The sequence below is a fragment of the Salvelinus namaycush genome, chromosome 10, assembly GCF_016432855.1.
Source record: "Salvelinus namaycush isolate Seneca chromosome 10, SaNama_1.0, whole genome shotgun sequence".
NCBI lineage: Eukaryota > Metazoa > Chordata > Actinopteri > Salmoniformes > Salmonidae > Salvelinus > Salvelinus namaycush.
Genome location: NC_052316.1, coordinates 39929211 through 39951131, shown reverse-complemented (window position 1 = coordinate 39951131; position 21921 = coordinate 39929211). Strand labels below are relative to the sequence as shown.

Below are 21921 nucleotides of genomic sequence, written 5' to 3'. Positions count from 1 at the left end.
AGCACAAGGCTCTTTCAGGTGAAATCAGATGTTTTATTTACAGCAGTAAACAGTCAAAGTAAATATGTACAGAATGGATTCAAGAATCGCTCCGGTATATTTTCTGTTTGGCATGTGCAAATTAGATCTAAATCACATCTTTCTATTACCAGATGCTTCACACACCTATCTAGACAGTTAAAACGCCACGTTACTCACCCATTATCAGGAGACTTCTAGTGTCTTTCTCCCAGAGTTTTTTGGATCATTAACATGGGATAATAGTAATAGGTCTACATGTTTTTTAATTCACCCTTATTCAATCCATTAACCTACAGGTTAAATGCTTCCACCGTGTGGCCACCAACCATCAGTGTATACACCTTGCATCATGTCTTCTTGTTGAATCAAATGATATTATCAAAGACAACTCATGGAGCTTTTTCTAGATAGAATCAAAACATTAACAAGCTAAAAAAAAAAAGGACATCAGTGTGGAGTACATTTTTTAAAAATAAAATAAAAAATACAATTATCATATGCGTATCATTTAATAAACTATACAAAAAAATGTCTATGGAAAAAGCTAAAGAAAATATTTCATGAAGTATATTTAAAGCACAATGGAGAAGACGTCGGCCACCATCTGTACAGCTCGGAGAGGGTCAACGATGTCTTGCAGTTTGTCCCTTCTGAGAACCCAGTCAGGGGAGAATCTGAGAAGAAAATAACTAATTAAAACAGGTTTACTGAAGAAATAGTATGAGTACATCATATTCATACTTGGTTCAAGTAGCATCAGCATTATTGCCAGAGATTGTTTCGGGCTACTTTTCTAAGTGCTAAGCAGTTACCTAGATACTTGATGCGCTTGATTTAGCTTGACAGACATGCAGGGTGGGCAGTTTGCACTTTTGGGACAATCCCATTTGTTCCATGGTACTGGGACCAGTGTACTCACTTAGGCACGGGCTTGGATTTGCGGGGGGTTGCCGGGACGATGAAGCTTCCATTTATGGATGCGCCCATCTTCTGCTTGACCACTGTCCTCTCGGCATCCATCTTGTGTTTGCGTGCAGTGAGGCGGTAGATGCTGTGGAGCCGGTCAACTGCCTTGGAAAGCTTCCTCACTTCCTGAAGACCACAGAAACCAACCAGAGTCAGACATGTTGAGTTGTGAACAACAAACCAGTCAGACAGAAGCAGCGGAAAAATAACCCATTTGTCATACTTGAGTAAAAGTAAAAATATACCTTAATAGAAAATTACTCAAGTGAAAGTCACCCAATAAAATACTACTTGAGTAAAAACTATAAAAGCAAATGTAATTGAAAAAAGATACTTGAGTATCAAAAGTAAAAGTATAAACAATTTCAAATTATTTCTATTAGGCAATCCAAACGGCACAACATTGTTTTATTTACGGATAGTCAAGGGCACACTCCAACATCATTTACAAATGGAGCATGTGTGTTTAAGTGAGTCCACCAGATCAGAGGCAGTAGGGATGACCAGGGATGTTCTCTTGATAAGTGTGTGAATTAGACCATTTTCCTGTCCTGTTAAGCATTCAAAATGTAACGAGTACTTTTGGGTGTCAGGGAAAATGTATGGAGTAAAAAGTACATTATTTTCTTTAGGAATGTAGAAGTAAAAGTACCGTAGTCAAAAATATAAAATAGTAAAGTACAGATAAGTACTACTTCAGTAGTTTTTGGGGTTAAGTATTTTTACACCACTGGCAGCAGCAAGTAGTAAAGCAAGTAGCAGCAACAGCAGCAATAATAATAACAATAATAAAAGTAGTAATAATAAAAGCACTAGTAGTAACAATAATAGAAGCAGCAGAGAGCAATAGCAGCAGTAGAGATAGCAGCAGCAGTAATAGAAGCAGCAGATCGCAATAGAAGCAGCAGAGATAGCAGCAGTAATAGAAGCAGCAGAGATAGCAATAGCAGCAGTAATATAAGCAGCAGAGATAGCAGTAGTAGTGCCATACCAGAGCCCTGGACTGGTCCTGCAGCAGGATGATCAGGAGGAAGCAGGCCTTGGTGAAGATGCTGCCTCCTTTGTCGGCCACCTTGTCTCCGGCCTTCTCCCTGTATATCTGGAGCAAGTCCAGCAGTGTGTCCACAGAGTTCTCCACCGCATAAACCGCCTCGATTGTCTTGTCATACTGTTGAAGAGTGAAAGAAACATGCCGCGTTAGTCTATTGAGCCAGGAGGGCTGCAGCGAAAGGCCGAGAATATTCACAATTAAACAAACATTTTGTTTCACAAAGTAAAAAAATGATAGTTTTATCTGGGCAGAATTGACATCTAGTCAAAAGTATCCATATAGGCCTGTGCACAACAAGGGGTGTTAGGGAGGACCCACCTTGGAGAGGTTGAGGAGCACCTGGATGGCGTAGGTAATGACCTCCATAGAGGGGACGCTCCGGTTGCAGCTGCGGATCAGCGTGAAGATGACCAGCGTGGCTCCGCTCGTCACCAGACGCTCACAGCACTCTGGGGACAGCCTAGTGGCGGTCTCTGCAGAAACAAACATCCACTTCCTGTTAGCCAACCAGTCTCCCTAACATGGTTCATCATGTCAATACTCCCCCACACACACTTCCTGTTAGCCAACCAGTCTCCCTAACATGGTTCATCATGTCAATACCACACACAGACACACTTCCTGTTAGCCAACCAGTCTCCCTAACATGGTTAATGTCAATACCCCAATAGTACCATCCAGTGTACTACTCTACCAACAGCCGTTAAGCTCTGACATAGCTCAACCCTGCAGAAATCAGTAAAGATATGTTACACATTTCATGGTTATTTCAGGACTATTATTGCGTCAGTATAGTGGGATGAGCGCGGTCTCACCCAGATTCTTCAGAGCCTCCAGGATATAGGAGAAGTGCTTGTATTTGAGGAGGTATTCGATGGCCCAGGACGTCTTGTTACACAGCCGGTCCTCCTCTCGTACCTCCTCAGACACCTTCCGCAGACGATGCCTCATGGACACCACTTTACGATTGTCATGGAGCTTTCTGGACTGGTGGCCTCGCCACAACGCCTAAACAGAGAGAGGGGTAAGACCCAGGGGTGGTGTGTGTGAGAGAGTGAGTGAGAGAGGGAGAGGGGTAAGACCCAGGGGTGGTGGGGGAGAGAGGAGTAGAGGGAGAGAAGCAGGGAGAGAATGAAAAAAAGACTTAATTTTTTTCTAATGACAACAAAGCAAGGATGCTGTACTGACTAGAACTTAATTCCCTCTTGAATGTATTGAACAGAGACTCTGGCTCAGTACAGTACCTGTGCTTTGATGATGCCCTGCTGAACCCTCTGCTCCCGCCTACGGAGGAGGAAGGTCCTGGCAGCGTGCTGGATGGTGGAGGCAGCATGATGGCGGCGAGCTAACCAACTCCTGGCTGCCCTCTGGGCCACAACCACCCTCCTCCTGTCCTCCACGTATCGCCGCCTCTGGAGCCGTGCTCTCAGCCACCTCTGGCAGGAACAAAATGGCAGAGAGACATGTTTACTGTCCGTCGATAATGATCGGTGGTAGAACTGTCCGTCGATAATGATCGGTAGTAGAACTGTCCGTCGATAATGATCGGTAGTAGAACTGTCCATCGATAATGATCAGTAGTAGAACTGTTACGATGTCTTTACTCTCAACTCGTATTGGTGACAACATACAGTTTGGGGGGTTCCAGTAGTTAAAAAGGGATGACGTTGTACCTGTATAAATATGACAGAGGTGATCTGTCTCTTGGCAGACTGCAGAGCCCAGTGTGACCTCAGAGCTCTCTGGATCCTCAAAGCACAGAGGTGGTGGTACACAGCCGCGCAGAAACGCACCCTCCTCTCCGCAGAGGCCACTTCTCTCAACTACAAGACAGAGGACAAAACAATGGTGTTTCGATCTCGTCTTTTCTGAGACCACTATAGAAGAGAAGTGACAGTTGGCTTTCTTGTAATAATCTCAGCATTTACCACTGATTCTGGGTCAGTTGATTTCACCCATCCTAAAAGTAACACTAACGATTTACCGTAGGCTTAACTGATCCTAGATCAGGTTACACAGTACGTTCTATTACCTGTCTCCTGGCAATCCAGCCTCTGCAGTGAGCCTGGACAGTGATGGTAGCCTGTTTTAAACGTGTGTATTTGACCCTCTCTGCTTTAGCCTGCTGCATAGCTCGCACTCTCCTCTGTAGGACCAGGGCAGCCTCTCTTTGTCTCTGGTACGCCCGTTTCTGGACCCATCCCCGGAAGGACGATTGGACCAGCACCGCAGCCCTCTGCTCCTGTAGGGGGAGGGGACATAGAGGTTCAGTCTGGATGACTCAATCATCAGAGTTGACCATCAAAAGAAAGAGGAACCTGGCTGGATCCAGGGGTGTTTGAGATGAAATAGTCTTACCTTACGCAGGTGATTCCTGGTCGCATGGCCTCTCCATGACGCTTCGATTGTAACAGCGGCAGCTTTCATGACCAGGAAGTTGTGACGCTCTTCCCTGGCTTTCAAGGTCTCCCTCCATCTGCACTGAATGACCCTTACACTACGCTGGATCACTCGGAACCTGGAGGAAAACAAAACCAAGCACTTCATTTGACTGAGGCCCACTTTTTCATAGTAAAGTAAGGCACATCCAAAACAAGTCGACAGGACCCGAGTCATCAAAGCAATCTATGAAACTTAAGAGGACAAACCATTTCTGATGCTCAAGCAACTAAAAAAAGATAAGTTGTATTATTACCTGTTGCATAGATGCCTGGTCTGCATACATCGGTGGACTGTGGCGACAGCCGCCTGCCGTTTCTTGGCAATCTGTCTGGCAAGGTCACCACGGAACACTGCCTACAATCCAAACAAGCAACAAGATAACATTCGACCATGATCAATAAAATAACATTGATTAACCTCAGTACGGAATATTATTAGCAGTAGTAGTAGTCGATTGATTACTAACTTGAATAAGAACAGCAGACTTCTTAATTTCCAGGTACTTTGCCCTCTCTCTTTGGCAGAGGAGATGGGCCCTGAAACGTTCCTGTATTATAGCAGCAGATGCCCTTTGATGCTGAAACCGTCTCCTCTCCACCATTCCACGGTAAAATGCCTGAATGGAAAAAGGAACAGTAATTTTTGTCAACTACATTTACGGTCCAATTTTGGCATATAGTTGAGTTATTTTTAACAAATCCAAAGAATGTTTACATCAGACTATAGAGGAACTACTACTTTGGTACAGACCTGAATTGTGACTGCACTTCTCTTGAGATTCTGGTACCTCTTGAGTTGGATGTGTCCACGCACTCTGGCCTGCAGTGTTTTGACACTGGTCAGGGTCTTTAGGTACAGGCATCGCTGCTCTCTCTGGACCTGCCAGCCTCTGTAGTGCTTTTGGAGAGTTGCGGCCGCTGTCCGACGCTTCAGGAATCTCCTCCTCGCCACCCAAGCCCGGCAGTGAGACTGCAGCTTTACCGTGCTGGATCGCAGGGTCAGATACCTTCTCCGTTGGATGGACATGCGTATCACGGACTGGATTTTGACAGCCGCACGTTTGCGTCTGGCCAGCCTTCTTGCCAGCGTTCCACGGACGGCTGACTGAAGCTTCACAGCAGCTTCTCTGATGGCGAAGTAATCGTCCCTTTGTCGTCTGCGGACATTACATGATCTGTACCATCTTTGGATCGTGACAGCAGAGGCTTGTGTTTTGTTGTACCGTGTCCTGGCCTGATGTCTTCTGAAGGCAGACTGGATCAACAGAGCAGCAGCTTTTTCCTTCAAGAAGCGTTGTCGTCTGATGCTCATTCTCAGAACTGACTGAATCTTCCTGGCTGCGATCATCTGTTTTGCCAGCTCCTTTGCCTGTTTTCTCCTATACAAGGCCTGAAGGTTTATCACAGCATTTCTCATCTGATGGTAGTTCTCCAACTGAGAGTTCCTCAGTCTCTGAGCTCTGAATCTTTGCTGAAGAACACTGGCTGCCCAATGCTGCCTCCTATAAGCAGACTGCTCCTTGTGCATCCTGAAGTTGGCCTGAATCACAGTAGCAGCTCTGCACATCTTAGCAACGTCTTGTCGAACGCGATACCCTCTGAAAGCTGCCTGAAGGACTATGGCAGACTCTCTGCACTTTTTTAACTTGTCTCGGTCTTGTTTCATTTGAATGTGAGATCTGAAGTATCGCTGGATGATGACAGCAGACAGTCTCATGGCCTGGAACTTGACCTGCTCCTTGTGCATCCTGAAGTTGGCCTGAATCACAGACGCAGCTCTGTGCATCTTAGCAGCATGTTGTCGAATGTGATATGCTCTGAAAGCTGCCTGAAGGACTATGGCAGACTCTCTGAGCTTTATGAATTTGTCTCGGTCTTGTTTCATTTGAATGTGAGATCTGAAGTATCTCTGGATGATGATGGCAGCAAACTTCATGGCCTGGAACTTGACTTCCTCTCTGTGCTTTCTGAAGCCAGCCTGGATCGTGGTGGCAGCTTGATGTTGAAGACTGATCTCCTTTCTGGCTCTCTGGCCTCTGTATGCTGCTTGGAGCAGGATGACAGCACTGCGCATTCGTTGGTAGTGCTGCATCTGCTGTTTCGCTGCAAGAGCAGCACGATATTTTTGTTGAATGGCAAGGACAGAGGATCTCAAGGAGAGGTACTGTCGGCGTACGCAGTGCGCCCTGTAACTTCTCTGGAGAACACTGGCGGTCTTGTGCATCTCTCTCATGCGCTGTCTGGATAGCATCCCCCGGAAGGCAGCCTGTAACACGACAACAGCACTCCTCCTTACGCGCAGTGCTTTCCTGTCTTCAATCATCTTCTTGTTGGCTCTGTAACGGGCCTGCACTGTGTTCACAGCCCAATGAAGCCTCTTATAGTGCGCCCTCTGCAGGTGTTTCCGGACATGAGATTGAATGAGTATGGCCGCTCTGCGCTCAGTCTGCAACTGCTTCCGGGCCATCATTTCTCTGAAAGCTGCCTGAAGGACTATAGCAGACTCTCTGAGCTTTATGAATCTGTCTCTGTCTCGTTTCATTTGAATGTGAGATCTGTAGTACCTCTGAATGATGACAGCAGACAGTCTCATGGCATGGAACTTGACCTGCTCCTTGTGCATTCTGAAGTTGGCCTGAATCACAGACGCAGCTCTGTGCATCTTAGCAGCATGTTGTCGAATGTGATATGCTCTGAAAGCTGCCTGAAGGACTATCGCAGACTCTCTGAGCTTTATGAATCTGTCTCTGTCTCGTTTCATTTGAATGTGAGATCTGTAGTACCTCTGAATGATGACAGCAGACAGTCTCATGGCATGGAACTTGACCTGCTCCTTGTGCATTCTGAAGTTGGCCTGAATCACAGAAGCAGCTTTCTTCATCTTAGCAACGTCTTGTCGAACGCAACGCCCTCTGAAAGCTGCCTGAAGGACTATTGCTGAATCCTTCAGTGTCAAGAACTGGTCTCGGTCTTGTTTCCTTTGAATGTGAGACCTGAAGTATCTCTGGATGATGATGGCAGCAAACTTCATGGCCTGGAACTTGACTTCCTCTCTGTGCTTTCTGAAGCCAGCCTGGATCGTGGTGGCAGCTTGATGTTGAAGACTGATCTCCTTTCTGGCTCTCTGGCCTCTGTATGCTGCTTGGAGCAGGATGACAGCACTGCGCATTCGTTGGTAGTGCTGCATCTGCTGTTTCGCTGCAAGAGCAGCACGATATTTTTGTTGAATGGCAAGGACAGAGGATCTCAAGGAGAGGTACTGTCGGCGTACGCAGTGAGCCCTGTAACTTCTCTGGAGAACACTGGCGGCCTTGTTCATCTCTCCAGTGCTCCGTCTTGATCGCATGCCCCGGAAGGCAGCCTGTAACACGACAACAGCACTCCTCCTTACGCGCAGTGCTTTCCTGTCTTCAATCATCTTCTTGTTGGCTCTGTAACGGGCCTGCACTGTGTTCACAGCCCAATGAAGCCTCTCATAGTGCGCCCTCTGCAGGTGTTTGCGGACGTGAGATTGAATGAGTATGGCCGCTCTGCATTCAGTCTGCAACTGCTTCCGGACCTTCATCCCTTTGAAAGCTGCTTGCAGAGCAGTGGCTGCCCTCAGCTTCAACAGATAGTCCCTCTGGTCTTTTCTTACCATGGCCACATCCCTGCATCTCTGTTGACATAGTAGAACAGCAGTTTTGACCGCAAGGAAGCGTTTCCTGTCCCTGAAAGTAAGGAACCTCCTCTGAATGACCATGGCTGAGTGGTGCATCCTCGCAACCTCCATTCTTGCTCTGTGACCGCGATACACTGCCTGAATCACAACCGCAGCGGACTTCACTGAGGTGTACCGCTGCATCTGTAGATCTCGGAGCCGATTGGCCCTGTAATGCTGCTGTACGATGATGGCCGCCACCTTTGTGGCAAGATAGGCCTGACGCACTTTGTGCATCCTTAACTGAGCTTGGATGACCGTAGCACCTTGGTGTTTCGTCCTTAACTCTCTGGATCTCCGGTAAGCAGCCTGTAGCTTTACTGTGGCCAATTTCAGCTGGCTGTACTGCGCTTGCTGTCTTCTGCCTGCTACAAGAGCCCGGTACCGACACTGGAGGACTATAGCGGCACGTTGCAGTAACACATATCGTCTTCTACAGAGAAAAACTCTCACTACTGACTGAAGGACAGCGGCGGCCTGGTGTTTTTGCCTCAGCTCTTGCCTAACTCTCATGCCACGGAACCTGGCTTGTACAGTAACAGCAGCTTTCTTGAGCCGGAGATAGTCAGTTCTAATTGTTTCCCCTGCCCTATAAGCTCGGTAATGGCTTTGGATGGCCAAAGCAGCCTTCTTTCTTGACCTGAACTGTGACTGCAACACATGTCTACGGTAGGAAGACTGAATGAGTGTGGCGCATTTATGTCGTTTTTCAATCCTCTTCCTCACTGCCCTACCTCTCCAGATAGCTTGTATTCTCAATGCAGAATATTGGAGGGCCATATACGCTTTCCTTGATTTCTCCCCTACTAGCTTGGCTCTAAATCGCTGTTGGACAACAATCGCTGATTTTTTCAAGGACAAGAATTTTCTTCTGGCCACAAACTTCATGAAAGCTGTCTGGATGACTGTGGCTGCCTGATTCTGTTGTTGCATTAGTCTCCGAGCCGTATGTCCACGATAAGCGGACTGTATGGTAACAGCAGCACATCTCATTTTCAGGAACTGTTGCCTCCCTGTATCTCTTTGTACAGAGGCCCTGAACCAACGCTGAATCACGACTGAGGATTGTCTCATCGTCGCCATCTGTTTTCTGACCGTGCTCGCCCTAAAAGCACTTTGGATGACAGTGGCAGAGTGATGCTGCAGTTTCAATGTCTCAAAGTTGCGTCTCTGCGCATGACCTCTACACCAAGTCTGAATGAGGATGGCGCTCCGCTGGGTGTTCATGTACTGTTTTAGGCACCTGCGCATTCTGTAGAAAGACTGAATCTTCAGGGCAGCTGCGGTCCTTCGGGCCATTTTGTCACTGTGCCATTTCTTAAATGCAGTTTGTATCACTGTGGCAGCATGGTTTTCCCTCTGCAGTCTCAGAGTCTTCCGTCTCCGATAGTTTCTCTGGATTTTGACAGCTGCTGATCTCAGTGAGCAGTAACGTTCACGCTCTTCCCTTGCCAGAGTCGAGGCCCTAACATGCTTCTGAATTACTGTTGCAGCCCACTGTGTCCTTCTGTAGGTAGTGACTGCCATCTTCATCCGCCAGAGAGCTTGAACTTTAACAATGTGCAATCTCAAGCGCTGGTAGTTTTTCAAGGTAACATACTTCTTCCATTGTGCCTGTATGACAAGTGAAATGTGCTTAGATAACTCAAAACCGGTTATCAGTTAGCAATACTGTTCAAGATCTTTCCACAGTGATACAAACTGGCAGAGATTACTTTACATACTATACCTCATGCATGTAGTATAGCTATAACTAAATGGTGAGCAGGTTACCAAGTATGAGCATGATCGGTGGGTGGGTAGGTAGGGACAACAGCCCATATATGAAATTCTATAATAATAAGAAACATACTTGGATGGTGATAGCAGCAGCAACCTGGAGCGCCCAGAGTAGAGCCTTGCTCCTCAGTGTCAGGGCGTTCCGTGCCGAGTAGCCCCTCCATGCAGCCTGGATGCGGATGGCTGCAGCGGTCTGACAGACAGCTCTACGTCTCTGGAGAAACTGCCTGACCAGCACCTGGATCTTCTCCGCTGCTACAGTCCTTTCCTATACCAGATGAGGGGATAGGTGAGATGTGAGAAGTTTTTCCATGTACAAGAAATTTCATCTGCACCAAACAGAAAATCACAGAAAAACGGTGTTAGGTCTAGTGTTCATGACTTTGAGAGGTAATATAGACTAGACGTAACCTGGTAAAGTTTCAGATCCTTCTTCAGCCGGTACTTTCTCCAAGCTCCCTGGATGATCCTGGCAGCACGGGTCTCATTCCGCAGGTCCAGGAGACGGGCACACAGGAAGGACAGGTAACATGTCACCACCTGAAACAGAGAAACACAGATCAAATGGATCTGGAAACACTTAAGAGATTCAGCATTCTTGTAAAAAAAAAAAAAAGGCACTGACAATTACAAGAATGTATTGAAGTGAATCAAAGTTGAAACAGTTCCCTAGTTTTCCCTGAGAAAAGAAATGCACACAGTCCAGCCTTGGAAGGTCATAAAGCCCCTCCCACCTTCTCATTTGGGATAGTGTTTGACATGTCAGCAGGGTTCATCATGGCAGGAACCCCTCCCAGGTCAGACACTGCAGTGTTGACCAGCCTGAAGTTATTCTTCTCATTCTCCAGAAGCTCTTTGAACTCCATCGATGGCGACACTAGGCCTATTAACAACGACAGAATAAAAATAATTTAACCTGTCCATTTTCTTATTATGCAATGAAAACTTTTTAACTGCCTCACTAAATGGATGCATTTGGGAAGAAATACCATTTTGTGTGGTTGGCCAGTTGTCAAAGGAGATGTCTGAGTCGCTAGAGGAGCTGTTGAGTTCAACTCGTCCTCTCTGGGAGCACTCCACAGTTTGTGTGGTGTTGTGGCTGACGCTGTCTGCCGGTAGGTGGCTGGGGTGGTAGTGGTGGATCAGGTAGCAGAGGATACGACCATCTGAGAACGACACCGTGAAGTTCTCTGCCTGGAAAGAGACAAGAGATGAATTCAAAAACGATGACCATAAAATGCATGCATGTGAAGTATTAAGTTGTTTAAAAAGTTATATTTTATAAAATCACATCCACTCTAGATAACAGAAAGAACCATTACCTGATTATTTTTATTTAACTAGACAAGTCAGTTAAGAACAAATTCATATTTTCAATGACGGCCTACCGGGGAACAGTGGGTTAACTACCTTGTTCAGGGGCAGAACGACAGATTTTTGGTTACTGGCCCAACACTCTAACCACTAGGCTACCTGCCCAACACTCTAACCACTAGGCTACCTGCCGCCCCAACATTGAGTACGCCTGCATTTTCTTAAAAAGAGATGAGGCATTTTTGAAACAGGTCAGCAAAAAACTCACCTTCAAGTGGTAGAACTGGCAGACAGCATTGACCCATTCCATGAGTAGAGTGATCTTAGAGCTACTGTGCTCGAACGGGGGTCTAGGCTTGGGAGTCTTCTGCAGCACACCTTTGTCGGCCCTCAGTGAGGCCAGCCGCTGTTTGGTCGTCCAGGTGTGTTTGAGGAAACTGATCTCTTCTCTCAGCTGGTCCTCGTCCAGCAGCACCTCCACCTGGACAGGGGGGGGGAGTTAATTCATGAAAGCAGAGATGAATGTGGGAGAAAGTGTGTTATTGTAATGGGAGTGGATGAAGCCGAGGGGACGCTTATCCAAAGTCATTGTCAGGTTATAAAATATGAAACGTACCTGGAAGGTAAAAATGATCTTCCACAGCAGGCTCAGTGTCTTCTCCCTGTGTCCGTCCACAATATCTCTGGAGTCAATGACAGCATCTGGAAGACATAATGGCAATTAGTTAAAGAGCGACTATACTTTGTGATTTTTAAAATTTATTTTTACCCCTTTTTTGTGATATCCAAATTGGTAGTTAGTCTTGTCCCATCGCTGCAACTCCCGTACTGACTCTGGAGAGGCGAAGGTTGAGAGCCATGCGTCCTTCGAAAAATGACCCAGCCAAGCCGCACTACTTCTTGACACACTGCTCGCTTAACCCGGAAGCCAGCCGCACCAATGTGTCGAAGGAAAGACTGTACAGCTGTCGACCATGTCAGCGTGTATGCGCCCGGCCCGCCACAGGAGTTGCTAGACCACAATGGGACAAGGACATCTCGGGCCGGCCAAACTGTCCCTTAACCCGGACGACTCTGGGCCAATTGTGGGGCGCCTCATGGGACTCCTGGTCACGGGCAGCTGACACAACCCGGGATCGAACCTGGATCTGTAGTGATGCCTCAAGCACTGCAATGCCTTAGACCGCTGCAGCACTAGGGCGGCCCTGCACTTCCTGATTTGGCCTAGTTTTAGATTTGGTTCATTAAGAAGCGCTAGCGGCCACAACGGAATTAAAACAAGTTTGTTCAGCGTGTGGTTTGATACGGGTGTCTTGTGTGTGTCCGCAGGTGGGAAATGTTAAACCAAATTATTTAGCCAATTAGCTTCACCTGGCTGATGTGCAACCGCTGCAAAGTTGGTTCAACTTTGGACAGCACATCTCTGGGGATAGTTAGGGACCGTCAATAAATTACACAATGTAAATGAAACAATATTTTCACGTTGCACATCTTTTAGCCTTCAAAATTTGTACATGATTTTCTAAAATGTATAATTGGTTTAAAGTTAAGTCATTGAAATTGAGCTAATGTCCCATGTACATTATGTCATTTAGTGAGGGTCCGTAACTAGCCCCATAGGGGTATCTAATGTTAAAACAAATTGACCATTAGGATCTGGTCACATGCAGCTGTGCTCTGAATTGATGATTACTTGGGTGCTTTCGGGCTGTGGGCAGAATTAAAATTAACCCAAGAAAAACTGTTACGGTACACTTTGTCCCGTGACATTCCATTTTTTTCCTATCTTGTAAATCTGTTTTAGACGAGACTGACTTCAACCAAAATAATCCTATTCACTCTTTGTAGTACATTTTGACACTAGAACAAATGTTTGAATCATATTGATGCCACAGGCCATTTTCAAAACAATAAGTTTCTTTTTAGAGGCAGTCACCCTTTAATCTTCACTGGGACACCTTACTGTAACTAGCAGAGTTTATCATTCATTCATTATTTTTGTCAAATTCTATTTAACAATAAAGAATTGGAAAGAAGAAAAGAAGCTAATTTACCATGCTCATCCTTGAGGTCAACCCCTCTGTCTCGGAGCACCTGCAGGGCTATGTCAACGTTGTGGACCTTCTGCAGACGACTGATTGCAGGCATCCTCAGCTTACGGGACAGACTCCAGTCCTGGATGAACAGCTCCATCACACGCCTGACAGAAAAACATACGCTAATACAGTCACCAAACCTTAACCTGGAGAGCCAACACTTTGTGCAGGCTTTCTTTCCAGCCCAACAATGACACCAAAAAGGACGGGTGTGATAATATGTCTTACACTAGACGGATTCCACACTTAAGGTCAACTGACAGATTCTTGACAGCGAAGTTGAACTCGTCCAGAGGCGTCTGGACGTGGGAGACCGGTAGGCCCATGTAACCCAGGTGACGGGGGAGGATCCCCTCTCCACTCAGGAAGTCCCTGGAGAACGACAGCAGCAAGTCCTTGGTAGTCTGGAGAATATAAAACAATCAAGAGATCAATGGGAGGTACTATGGGGGGGGGGGGCTGCAAAGGACTGAATCAAACTGTTAATGTCTGTCAGACAGATGACTTAATTTGTGGCCATGGGAGTTGGTGTCACCTTACCTTGAATTCTGCATCCATACAGAACAGACAGGGGTCATGTTCGATCATCCTGGACTCTTTGGCTTTATCCAGGAAGCACACCAGGAGGAGAAGCTTCTTCAGAGTGAAACGAGACAGCGCCCCCTCGTGGCCTGCACAACAGAGACCAATAACAATCAATGACCAACTAATATAATACACTTCATAGAATGTAGGAAGAGGAGGAAGGGAAGCGCTACTAAGGTACACTATAGTACATTTTGGTGGACAGAAAGTGCTCTTTGGTAAAAGGGTTAAATTGGTCATCAACAAGAAAGGAGGACCAAGGCACTCTTTATATCCTCCTTTCTTTTTGATGACACTTCATAGAATCTTCCATTCAACAGAAAATATATATATATATATATATTTTTTTTAATTGCTGAAAATAGCAACAAAAAAGCTGAGCGTAATGGAAGACAGTAGAGCAATGAGTTACCATCTTTGTAGAGGTTGGGTACTTTGGCATGTCTGAACTCTGCAGCGATGTCAGGGTTCCACAGCAGACGTTTCAGAATGAACATGGCTAAGCCCATGACGTCACTGTTGCTCTCCAGTGAGATCATCTCCCCGTAGATAGTCTGAAAACAGGTTGCATTTCATGAGACTTCAACATGGACAATAGACATTTAGGAAAATAAATAAATAAAACCATTATGACTGACTGACTACCTCAAGTCCAATCCGTAACCAAAGAGGATTGTACGATAGAAGCCAGTTGAGCACCTTTTGCCGTTCCCCTAAAAAATAAAAAAAATAAAACTTTGCATAGGCTTTTGGACATGAACCTTTGAATATGCGTACTACTACTTAGAAATGTCATAACTTTTAATTGAACTCGAGTTAACGCACATACATATGAATCAGACTATGTTACACATGTCTAACGCCAGCCTGCATACGTACCGATGTCCTTCCAAAGATGCCGATCCTTGCGTACCAGTAACCTTCTAGCCTCAACCTCCAGCTCCAGCCTCTGGATGGCTTTGACCATGGGCTCGGAGGTGAAAAGCTGGCAGGCAGAGCGCCGCAGCCGGTTGAGCCGCCGCCTGGCAGTGTAAGTACTAAACGACATCTCCTCTTTGGTGGGAGCCTTGTTGACGGCAAACTTGTCATTACCGCCCATCGCCAGGGATACAGCATTCACTACACATCAAGAGAGATGGCGAGATATGAAGCAATGGAATTCTATATACAGTTGAAGTCAGAAGTGTACATACACTTAGGTTGGAGTCATTAAAGCTTTTTTTTTTTTTTTTTAACCACTCCACAAATGTCTTGTTAACAAACAGTTTTGGCAGGTCGGTTAGGACATCTACTTTGTGCATGACATTTGTTGACATAGATTATTTCACGTACAATTCACTGTATCACAATTCCAGTGGGTCAGAAGTTTACATACACTAAGTTGACTGTGCCTTTAAACAGCTTGGAAAATTCCAGAAAATTATGTCATGGCTTTAGAAGCTTCTGATAGTCTAATTTACATCATTTGAGTCAATTGGAGGTGTACCTGTGGATGTATTTCAAGGCCTACCTTCAAATATACTAAATTGTTATCTTATCCACAAATTTGAACCACTATATGAAAATTCAACATCATGCCATCAGTTGACTATCATGCCACAAATGCCCATAGGTAGCAGGGTTCCAAGAAGGAAGTCGCCACAGCCCGTGTGGCTGACTGGTCCGCAGGAAGCCTTCACGGCCCGTGTGGCTGACTGGTCCGCAGGAAGCCGCCACGGCCCGTGTGGCTGACTGGTCCGCAGGAAGCCGCCACGGCCCGTGTGGCCTACAGGAAGCCGCCACGGCCCGTGTGGCTGACTGGTCTACAGGAAGCCGCCACGGCCCGTGTGGCTGACTGGTCTACAGGAAGCCTTCACGGCCCGTGTGGCTGACTGGTCTACAGGAAGCCGTCACGGCCCGTGTGGCTGACTGGTCTACAGGAAGCCGTCACGGCCCGTGTGGCTGACTGGTCTACAGGAAGCCGTCATGGCGCTTGTGGTCTATAGCAGGTCCAGTCAGTGAATAAGACCAGTGGTCCCTCTACGAGAGCTCGAGCACACCAAGACAACACGTCAGGGTGAGAGTCTCGGGAATAAACAGTACTCCTTTACATCACCGTCTTGATCTAGCCAGGTGAACATTACCTTTGGTGACCTCCGTGTTGACCTTGAAGTCATCAGGGGTGAGGACGTAGTTGATCCACCAGGTAAACCCAGTCTCCTGTTTCTCTATCCAGCGCTCATCATAGAACATGTTCTTTGCAGCGAACGGCATCGGGTGTCTTGGTATGGCTGCAAGTGACAAGTATGTTCCGTAAGTGACAGCACACAACAGTAGATTAGAGAGTGAGCCAGAGATTGATTGAGAGAGATATATATATACATACACCACATGGCCAAAAGTATGTGGACACCTGATCGTCGAACATCTTATTCCAAAATCATGGGTATTAATATGGAGTTGGTCCCACCTTTGCTGCTAGAACAGCCTCCGCTTTTCTAGAAGAACATTGCCAGAGGGGACTTCACTTCCATTCAGCCACAAGAGCATCAGTGAGGTTGTGCACGGATGTTGGGCGATTAGGACTGGCTCACAGTTGGCGTTCCAATTCATCCCAAAGGTGTTTGATGGGGTTGAGGTCAGGGCTCTGTGCAGGCCAGTCAAGTTCTTCCACACCGATCTTGACAAACCATTTCTGTACAGACCTCGCTTTGTGCACGGGGGCATTGTCATGCTAAAAACAGTAAAGGGTCTTTCCCAAACTGTTGCCACAAAGTTGGAAGCACAGAATCGTCTAGAATGTCATTGTAAGCTGTAGCGTTAAGATTTCCCTTCACTGGAACTAAAGGGGCCTGAACCATGAAAAACAATCCCAGACTATTATTCCTCCTCCACCAAACGTTACAGTTGGCACTATGCATTGGGGCAGGTAGCGTTCTTCTGGCATCCGCCAAACCCAGATTCATCCGTCGAACTGCCAGATGGTGAAGCGTGATTCATCACTCCAGAGAACGCGGTGCCACTGCTCCAGAGTCCAACAGTGGCTAGCCCTATACCACTCCAACCGATGCTTGGCATTGCGCATGGTGAATTTAGACTTGTGCGACTGCTCAGCCATGGAAACCCATTTCATGAAGCTCTCAACCAACAGTTCTTGTGCTGACGTTGCTTCCCGAGGCAGTTGGTAGTGAGTGTTGCAACCGAGGTCAGACGATTTTTACTTGCTACCTGCTTCGGTGTTCCCGTTCTGTGAGCTTGGGTGGCCTACCACTTCACGGCTGGGCCGGTGTTGCTCCTAGACATTTCCACTTCACAATAACTTACACTTACCATGGCAGCTCTAGCAAGGCAGAACCTTGACAAACTAACTTGGATAGGTGGCATCCTATGACGGTGCCATGTTGAAAGTCACTAAGCTCCTAAGTAAGGCCATTCTATGGTTGTTTGGTTGATTCTATACACCTTTCAGCAACGGGTGTGGCTGAAATAGTCAAATCCACTCATTTGAAGGGATACTTTTGGCCATGTAGTTAGTGTATGCATGCATGTATCAAAAGGGCTAGGTTACCTGTTTGACCAGGCTTGGTGAATGTGAGCTTGGACTGGGCCACAGCTACAATCTTTGCAGTTTTTACAGATGAGCCACCAAATGATTTCAAAGACTGTGCACCTATGATCAGAGCAGAAAACAAAGACATGCAAAACTCTTCCACATAGAAAATGGCCTACTAATTTGTCTTGTTTTCCACATTGTAAGGACAAGTTGTTGTACCTCGCTGGCCAGGTTTTGGAGCTGGCTGCTTGGCTTGGGCAGGGGACACAGACTTTGGAGCCCTCATGGATGAGGCAGAACTAGTACACACAGAAGCTGAAAAACAAGAATACACACAGATCACATCATTTAAAATATTCAAAGCAATAGGCATGTCGTGACTGTGTGAAACCCCGTGCACTGTCTTGGAGGTCGGCATAGGCAGTGACTAAAGGTTGACTCAGACAGGAGCGCAGTGCAAACAAAGATGCTTTAATTAAAAAAAGGAAAATAGAATTCTGGCTCTTCCAGAGCTCTTCCAGAGCCAGACTTTAAACTTAGAAAACTAAAGCATAAAGTCAACAAGACTAGCCAAAAGCTTAAACGCGGCAAATCATAAAATCAGTCCTAGCCATACCTGACAGGACGTGCGCTCTAGACCAGGTTACCTAACCCTAGGGGTACGCGCAATTCCGTCGCAGGTACGCAAAATAAAAATGTGATTTACATTTTTCAAAATGGTAACAACTATATTTTCCAATGGGGCTACACATTTGGGTGCGTTTCTCTCGCCCGTGTAGCCTCGTTTCACTGTTAAAAATACATTTTAATAATCTAGTGTTCAGCAAAATAACAACATCAAAGAGGCAGCCAAGACAAATAATTAACATCCAATCACATTAAGTTGGGTACAATTACGCAGGTACTTTCCCAAAACAGAAGAGAAACTGGATTTGTTATCCCGTTCCTGCCCTGCCTCCAGTCCACTTAGCGATATCTGAACAAGAGAGCCTCATCGAAATTGCAACAAGCAGTTCTGTGAAAATGTAATTTATATCAGAAGCCATTGCCAAATTTCTGGATTGGGCTGCGCTCAGGGTTTCTTGCCTTGGCAAATCGCACTGTTAAGACACTGATGCTCTTTGCAATCACGTACATATGTGAGAGTGGATTCTAGGCCCTAACTTGTATGAAAACTAAATACAGGCACAGACTGTGTGGGAAATGATTTAAGACTGAGACTCTCTCCAATAGAACATTGCAGAGTTAGGTGCATCCTTTCAAGCACACCCTTCTCATTAACCTGTGGTGAGTTACTCACCATTTTCAATGAGCAAATAAGGTTTTATATGCAAGATGGTTAAACGAAGAGCAAAATTATTGATTATTATGAGTGACCTGGTTCTATAAGAGCTCTTTGTCACTTCCCACAAACCGGGTTGTGACAAACTCACTCATTCTTATGTTTAATAAACGTATCATATAGTGTGTGTGTGTGTGTGTGGCAGGCTTACAATGATGGCAAAAAACACGCTGGTGCTATAGCGGATACGGCTGGAGGTTGAATGTTTGAAGGGGTACGGGACTGCTCTAGAGAATGCTCCCCCCATAGTGAGAGCTGCACACCTTTAAGTCTTCAGGCAGTCAATTAGGAGGGCTGCCACACCCTCATTAAGAGAACCGTGGTCAACTGCAGCTTGTTCCCCCAGTTGGCATTCCTCATGCTTTCTAGACTTGGCCCTACTACTCCACAGCAGTCCATCATTTACATTTTACATTTAAGTCATTTAGCAGACGCTCTTATCCAGAGCGACTTACAAATTGGTGCATTCACCTTATGATATCCAGTGGAACAACCACTTTACAATAGTGCATCTAACTCTTTTAAGGGGGGGGGGGGGTTACTTTATCCTATCCTAGGTTTACTTTAGAAGGATTACTTTATCCCATCCTAGGTATTCCTTGGCAGCATCAGAATGCTGCCACCCTCGTTAACAGTGCTCAACTGGAGCTCGCCCCCCTAGCCTTGCTGCACCACACAAGTCAATGTGCACAATGGTTAAAAACAATTCAATTTACAAAGAGTACTGAGGACATTTCAAAAATTAACATTTACCAACTCACCTGATGTTTTTGTCTGCTGCCTGTGAGAGGAGGCACTGAACCCCTTCTGCTGAGCTGGTCTGTTGGGTCCCTTCACCACTGTTGACACCCTACTCTTTTTCACATGGAACATTTTCTCCGCAGCATCCTCCACTTTCTCCCCTCCATCCCTCAGAAACTCATCGCTCTTCCTCTTTTTGCTCCGCACCACCCTCATGTCAAACTGGCTCTGGTTGTAAACAGGAAACACACCTGCCCGGTCAGGTAGAGGTTCCACTATTGGTGCTGTGTTGAGCTGAGTGGCTCCCAGAATGGAATCATCCAGGCCAAGGTGCTGGGGGCCACCGGTGGGGGGGTTCATAGGCAGAGGAGAGCTGAGGGAGAGGTTGACTGGAGCAGGGTTATCATCCAAACAAACTGGGCTATAGGAAATTGACTCCAGCCTGGCCTCCCGTGGGGAGATAGTTAATGGAGAATCATGGTTTGCATCAGAGTCTATGACAGGGAGACCAGGGGTAACTGTAGTACCAGGGCTTGACTCTGAATGGCCACTGTCCCCAGACAGCTCCAGTGTTTTCTCCAGGAGACGGCGCCTGGAGGTTTTGATTCTCCTCACCCCAGGACTGCGTACCTGGACAGGGGCTGGTTTGCTTTTGATGACTGTGGTGGAGGTGAAAGTGACCTTTTTGGATTGAGGAACAACCTCTCCAACCTCTACTCTACCCTCCTTGTCAGTAACACGTTTTGGTTTGATGAAGAAGGTTAGTCTAGGCTGTGCAGGATCTGACTTGATGGGGCTTTCAGACAGGGCTTTGAGGTCAATCACAGATTTGACAGGGCCACAATTCTTCTCTCCATTTGCTGACTCCAAGGAGTGGGAGAAATCAAAGCTAGAGCACGCATTTGGAGGGCTTGCACCAACCACATGAGTTAGATCTGACTCAATCAAGGCCAGTGCATCTCTCACAGACAACACTGGTGTTCCGGCCAACACTGTATGGCTTATGTTCGCAACAGTGTCATCAATCACAGGGGCTGGGCTCTGTATAGACTGAATATGGGGCATCAGCTTTTGAAGCCTCTCTGGAGTGCCTACAGGGGACACAGTCGTGTTCAGTAGTCTGGTGAGGTCTCGGCACTCCGGTGTGCCTACTGGGAAACTGTTGCTGGCTGCTGCATCAGAGGAATCGATTAGCTTTGCAGCGGGGACTAGAAAGACGACAGGCGAGTTCTTTTGGACATTGTCAAAACTAAACTGACCCAACACATCCTGCTTAAACTTCTGCCCTTCGACAGGTGTGCAGGCTTTTTTGTTGAGTGAGGCAAGCGGGCTGCGAACCTTCTCCCGTCTGTACTGTGGTGTCCGGGACACATGGAAGGTCTTGTTGGCTGCCATCTTCAGGGAAGACACTGAGTTTTTCTTCCCCCTTGGAGGGTCTGATAGATCAAATGGCTTCTTGCTTTTGATTGAGTCCCACAGACTCTTCTGTAACAAAGGAATAAATCACATGAAGTGGTTTGTAGTTATGTATAGAGCATTTGTGATGCTTTGAAATTGTTCAAATGAAATTTGATTTATTAGGCTACATGTTGATTAGTGTGAATTAGTTAGTATGTAGCAACATCTTTCTCATATATATATATATATAAATAAGTTACCTTTCTCCTTTTAGGTGCGTCTGCTCTACCGAGCAAAATAGCTTGGTGTTTGACCACCCCATTGGCAATGAAAGTGATCAGCTCTCGAATACCACCTTCCTCTATCGGTGTCCATGTTATTGTCAAATTGACACGTTCCTCAGGCTGGGAAAAAAATGACAGGGGAAATAACGTTAGCTAGCTACGGGTAAAATGTATGGCTAGCTAGCTAGTAGAACTTCAAACAAATATGACAACTGTTGGCTGGCTAACTAGCTTACGTTACATCTGACAACTAACAAAACGTTAACTTGGTTTATGTCATGCCAACTAGATCCACTCGTTGCCATCTAACGTTAAGTTAGCTAACTAGTTATAGTATTATATTTGAGCACATGCTAGCTAGCTATAATTTCCCTTACCTGAATTGTAAATCGGGTTTGATCCACGGAAAAGCCTTTCGTCGATGCAATCTTATCAATTGCCACCTCTATGTTTGCATCTTCAACGGGATTCTCAATGCAAAGAACTGATGATTTGGACGATCCCAACTTTACATTTCCAAATGTTACAAACGGAGCCCTTGAAAACTGAATTAAACTCAAAACTGGGTGCGAGCTATTGTTTTCTTTATTGCCATAAGAAACAGCAGATGAATCTTCTTTCTTGATGGGACTAAAATCCAGGAAACCTCCCCTCGCTGATAACTGTGCCAT

The 21921-nt window shown here is 46.2% G+C and overlaps 1 protein-coding gene across 1 annotated transcript; it reads right to left on the bottom strand.

Moving 5' to 3' along the window:
• Positions 1 to 12: 12 nt before the first annotated feature.
• Positions 13 to 21921, bottom strand: aspm (assembly factor for spindle microtubules). The gene is made up of 30 exons (XM_039001755.1): positions 21628 to 21921; positions 21227 to 21370; positions 19589 to 21053; positions 17705 to 17800; positions 17501 to 17602; positions 16077 to 16223; positions 14833 to 15072; positions 14599 to 14666; positions 14366 to 14507; positions 13909 to 14039; positions 13597 to 13772; positions 13327 to 13472; positions 11889 to 11974; positions 11541 to 11753; positions 10948 to 11152; positions 10693 to 10835; positions 10370 to 10498; positions 10032 to 10226; positions 5231 to 9793; positions 4947 to 5096; positions 4734 to 4834; positions 4397 to 4556; positions 4071 to 4280; positions 3712 to 3861; positions 3283 to 3474; positions 2854 to 3046; positions 2357 to 2511; positions 1979 to 2155; positions 941 to 1113; positions 13 to 695 (listed from the first exon to the last, which is right to left on the bottom strand). The coding sequence occupies exons 1-30, from the start codon at positions 21919 to 21921 to the stop codon at positions 593 to 595; spliced, it is 10449 nt and encodes a 3482-aa protein (XP_038857683.1). The 3' UTR covers positions 13 to 592.